This window comes from Penaeus chinensis, chromosome 1 (genome assembly GCF_019202785.1).
Source record: "Penaeus chinensis breed Huanghai No. 1 chromosome 1, ASM1920278v2, whole genome shotgun sequence".
NCBI lineage: Eukaryota > Metazoa > Arthropoda > Malacostraca > Decapoda > Penaeidae > Penaeus > Penaeus chinensis.
In genome coordinates this window covers 36,888,293-36,893,292 of record NC_061819.1, presented here as the reverse complement: position 1 = coordinate 36,893,292, position 5,000 = coordinate 36,888,293, and the positions used below count along the sequence as shown (strand labels likewise).

The window sequence follows — 5,000 nt, the reverse complement described above, 5'->3', positions numbered from 1 at the left end:
TACATGTCAAAAACAAAATATCTAAAAGCCGTAGGCCATAAACAATATAAAACTATATAAAATCTAAAACTACAACGTGGGAAAACTAACGTAAAATATAAATACTCTAAACTTACTCGTATTTACACAACGATAACAGATAAAAAACACATAAACATAAACCATATGACACAACAAACGTATATATATATATATATATATATATATATATATATAAATCCTAAAGAGAACAAGATCCACAAATCAAAAACTGTTCAACTTACACGAGCGTCAAGTGCTTCAGTGAGTTCCTCTAGTTTCGCTATGTTTCCTGTTGCTAGCCGCTGGTAATCTTCATCAGCCCGTATGGCACAAGATAGCTGGTGTAACTTCTGTAGCAAAAAATCAACTATATTAGGTCGTCCCTGATCATAATTCCAGGAAAAAAAAATATTTCCGTCGACTTTGAACAAGATTGCTTCATTGCAGCTTGTAGCAGAACTTGGAAATTATCACATGATCGTCATTACTACTTCTTATTAGCTCATAATTTACCCTTACAACGTTACCCATTTCACCATTTCCTCATCACCACTTCACCATACATCAGCATTTCCCACTACCATTATGCCCTGTCCCACTATTTCTCCTCGCCGCCTCACCTATCTCACTACCTCGCCATTTTACCATATCATCTCTACATCTCCACCCACCACACCCAACGTAAAAATCGCACCTTTGCCATCACTTCATCTCCACCCAACACACCCTGCCTCATCCCCTCGCCTTCGCCATATCACTTCGTCTCCACCTCATCCTCTCGCCACTGCCTCACCACCCCATCTCCACCCAAAACAATCAGACCCACTATATAACGCATTCCAACCGCCTTCCCCAACTCACTTTCCTCCTCTCCGCTATGGCCGCCTCTGAGGACTCGTTCTGCAACATGAGTTTGGTGATGTAAGAGTCCATAGATTTATTCAGTTGTTTCAAGCTGCACTCGCACTGAGGCATCTCGACGCTTGACAACTTGTTGGCGATTCTGCAACGGAATTGGATTGAAATGGAGGATGGAGAAGGGGGGAAGAGGGAAGGAGGAAAGAGGAAGGGGGAAGGCGGAATGGAAAGGGAAAGGGGGAAGGGGAAGGGGGAGACGTATTAGGAGGAGGAGGAGGAGGAGGAGGAGGAAGTGGGGGAGGGGGAGGGAGAGGAGGAGGAGGAGGAGGAGGAGGAGGAGGAGGAGGAGGAGGAAGAGGAGGAGGAGGAGGAAGAGGAGGAGGAGGAGGAGGAGGAGGAGGAGGAGGAGGAGGAGCAGCAGAAGGAGGAGAAGGAGGAAGTGGGGGAGGGGGAGTGGGAGGAGGGGGAGTGGAAGGAGGGGGAGTGGGAGGAGGAGGAGGAGGAATAGGAGGAGGAGGAGGAGGAGGAGGAGGAGGAGGAGGAGGAGGAGGAGGAGGAGGGGGGGAAGGGGAGGAGGAGGAGGAGGGGGAGGGGGAGGAGGAGAGGGAGGGGGGAGGAGGAAGAGAAAAAAAAAAAAAGAAATAGGAGGAGGAAAAGGGGAAAAAGAAGGAGGCAGAGGAGGGGAGGAGGAGGGGGGTGGGGAGGAGGGAGGGAGGAGGGAGGAAGAGGAAGGAGGAAAAAGGGGGAAGAAGAGGAAAAAAAATAAGAAATAGGAGGAGAAAAAGGAATCAGAGGAGGGGGAAGGAGGAGGAGGGGGGAGAGGAGGAGGAGGAGGAGGAGGGAGGAGGAGGAGGGAAGGGGGAAGGGGAGAAAGGGGGGGGGGGGGGAGGAGAGGAGGAGGAGGAGGAAAAGGGGGAGGGGGGGGGAGGAGGGGGGGAGGTGGAGGAGGGGGGAAAAGGAGGGGGGGAAAGGAGGGGAGGGTGGAAAGAGAAAAGGGTGGAAAAGGGGGACGGGGGAAGGAAGAGAATGGAATGGAGATTAGGGGAAAAAAATATATATTTTATATATAGGACTCTTCGTACATGTTTTGACCAAGAAAATGCAAATTTTCCCGAATTGATTTCTCACTTTTGGAGTTTCTTTCCTTTCTCCAAAAAAATGTTTTTTTCGGCCGTGATAGCAAAGAGTCATGGCCTTTATCAATTGCTAATTGTCTTTATATTCTTCCAATTTCTTTTAGTTCTTTTTGTAACGAAGGAGGGGGGGAGGAGGAAGGAGGGGGAGGGGGAGGGGGGAGGGAGGGGGGGGGGGGAGGAGTGGGGGGGGTAGGAGGGAGGTGGGGAGGGGAGGAGAGGAGGAGGGGAGGAGGAGGAGGAGGGAGTGAGGAGGGGAAGAGGAAGAAGATATTAAAAATAATTGTAATAATTTTAATTAAAAATAAAAAAAGAAGAAGAAGAAAGAGGGAGAAGGAGAAGAATTAAGAATAAGAATAATTAAGAAATAAGAATAATAAGAAGAAAAAGAGATGAAGAAGAAGAAGAAGGATGAAAGAAGAAGAAGAAGAAGAAAGAGGAGGAGAAGGTAAGAATAATATTCATATAATATAATAAGAAGAAGAAAAATGAAAAGAGGACGAAGAAGGAAAAAAGACGAAGAGTCAGAATAGAAGAAGAGAAGAGGAAAGACGAGGCAAAGAAGCAGCAACAGCCAAGGATCAAAGAGGACAAGGAGAAGAAGAAAAATTAATACAGAAGAGGAAGAGGGAAGAAGAAGAAGTAAAAGAAGAAAGGAAGAGGAGAAGGAGGGGGTGGGAGGATTAACTAGGAGGCGGCTGAGTGGTATAAGAGGGAATGAAGAGAAGAAGAAGAAGAGAAGAAGAAAAAGAGAAAAGAAAGAAGAAAGTGAAGGAAAAAAAAAAAAAAGAAGAAATGAGAAAGAAGAAATAAATTATGGTGCTAAAGCCTCCAAGTACAGACAGAACCTTCTATATATTTCCAGGATTTCATTTCAAAGTATATTACAACACATTACAGTTTAAAATGATCTTAGTGACAGTCGAGCCCTTTTTATCACTTAGGAAAAAGGAAAGTATCAAGCAATTATTTTTCAAAATTCTTACTGGTTTTACAGGTTCGTCACTTTGTAAAGTAAGACCTGGTTTGCGTTTGTTGTTTTCGGCTGGTGTCCGATCACGTTTAATGTATTGCACATGCGTTATAACATGACGTATTCATGAGTATACATATATGATTTTCATACATTTATATACCACATACAATTATGGTATATATATATTATATATATATATATTTTTATATATGTAATAAAAACACACACACCCTATAGTATACATATATACTTATATACATATTCATATACATATACACCTATATATACAATTATAAATATATATTATAATATCTATACACACACACAACACACATAAATATATTATATATTTATATACAGTATATATTTATTAAATATTTTATTACATATGTTAAAAGCGTTTACCCTCTTCCTTAGCCACATCGCTCTATGCCCCCACCCCCCAAGGGAGGAAAAAACCGCACCCATATTACACCCTCCTCGAACTGGCTTGGGTATTCTCAACTCCTCGGAGCTCTTCGTTCAAAGCGGGCGTTTGTTTCCTTCCTTCTCCGCCAGCGGGTGGCCACCGGTCTTCAGTCAAGTGTCAACATGGGCCTTCCTTGGAGACTCTTCGGAGATCTCTCGATTCCAACTTCACTACGTCGGACCGGGGTTCGAGGAGTTGGAAGGGGAGGTGGGGGTAAGTGAGGGGAGAGGAATGGGTGAAACGCGGATAGTACTTTTTAATATAGATTTGGTTTTTTGTGTGGGGGGGGGTTGGGAGGTGGAGGGGAATTTATTGGTTTTATGGATTGGGAGGGTGGTTTTGTGGAGGGTTTTGGTGGTGTGGTGGGATAGTGGTGACGCAAGGGTGGGTGGGGGACATGTGGGTTAGTGGGTGGTGGCGGGGATTGTGCTGGTGTTTTTTGGGGTGGGGCTGGGAGAAGAGGGATTTGCTCGCGGTTTGCGGGGATGTCGTACATGAAGGTGTTTGCAGGATGTTTTGGTTGGGAGGGAGGCGTAATGTTGGGGGGGGGGGGGGTTAGTGGATTTTGGGGTCCGGTAAAGGACGGGGGGGGTGTTCTTGGGGCTAGAGAGAGAGAGCGGAGTCCGGTAGAAGGGAGAGAGGGTGAGTGAGGGCCGGTAGGTGAGAGAGAGAGAGAGAGAGAGAGAGAGAGGAAGCAGAGGAGCGCGCGAGTGTGTGGTGGGTGTTGTGTGTGTGGTGTGTGTGTATGTATGTGTGGGTGTGTGTGTGTATGTGTATGTGTAGTGTGTGGTGTGTGTGTGTGTGTGGCTGTGTGTGTGTGTTGTGCTGTGTGTAGTTGTGTTGGTGTGTGAGTGGGTGTGTGTGGGGGCAGGCCGCCAGCGCTCATCGTCTCCACAATTGGGTGGGGTGGCGGGGCGCGCGCGTCCCAACGACAGCGTGGTGGGCGTCGGCGATCAGCGCGTGGGGAGAGAGAAGTAGATAGAAGAGAGAGAGAGAGAGACGGAGGAGCGAGGATTGAGTGTGCGCGCGCGCTCGCGTGCGTTGCTCGCGTCTAGCGCGCGTGGGAGCGCGCGGTCGCTGTGCCGTGGGCGAGAGGAGAGCGCAGGAGCGGAGAGACACGAGAGGAGAGCGCGAGGTAGATTAGAGGTGGGAGAGAAGAGAGCGCAGACGAGGCGTGGGGAGAGAAAATCGGATAGGAAAGAGAGTGGAGTTGGGGAGCGAGCGAAGAAGAGCGGAGTGGGAGAGGGAGAGGTGAGAGTTGGAGGCGGAGAGAGGAGAGAGAGTGGGAGAGCGCGAAGAGTAAGAGAGGAAGTGGGAGAGAGATGAGACGAGAAGCGCGCGGTGGGTGAGGGCGCGAGAGAGGGAGCGAGTGGTTGGGAGAGCGGAGCGCGTGGGAGAGAGAGCGCGCGTGGGAGAGCAGGAGAGAGGCGAGAAGTGGGGGAGGAGAGCACGAGTGGGGAGGCGAGAGCGCGCGTGGGCGCGCGGATGGGACGCGAGCGCTCAGAGAAGAGAGCGAGCCGCGCGAGCGGCGAGCAGAGCAGCA

The 5,000-nt window shown here is 48.5% G+C and overlaps 1 protein-coding gene across 1 annotated transcript in view; it reads right to left on the bottom strand.

Annotated features, from left to right (window-relative positions):
• The window catches only part of LOC125028916, a 2,968-nt gene extending 923 nt beyond the window's left edge, over nucleotides 1-2,045 (bottom strand). Inside the window, exons 1-3 of the mRNA XM_047618540.1 lie at nucleotides 2,008-2,045; nucleotides 883-1,024; nucleotides 264-371 (exon numbers count right to left, since the gene is read on the bottom strand). Coding sequence (XP_047474496.1) covers nucleotides 264-371; nucleotides 883-996 — 222 coding nt within the window. The 5' untranslated portion in view covers nucleotides 997-1,024; nucleotides 2,008-2,045. The remainder of the gene's footprint in view (nucleotides 1-263; nucleotides 372-882; nucleotides 1,025-2,007) is intronic.
• Nucleotides 2,046-5,000: the final 2,955 nt, after the last annotated feature.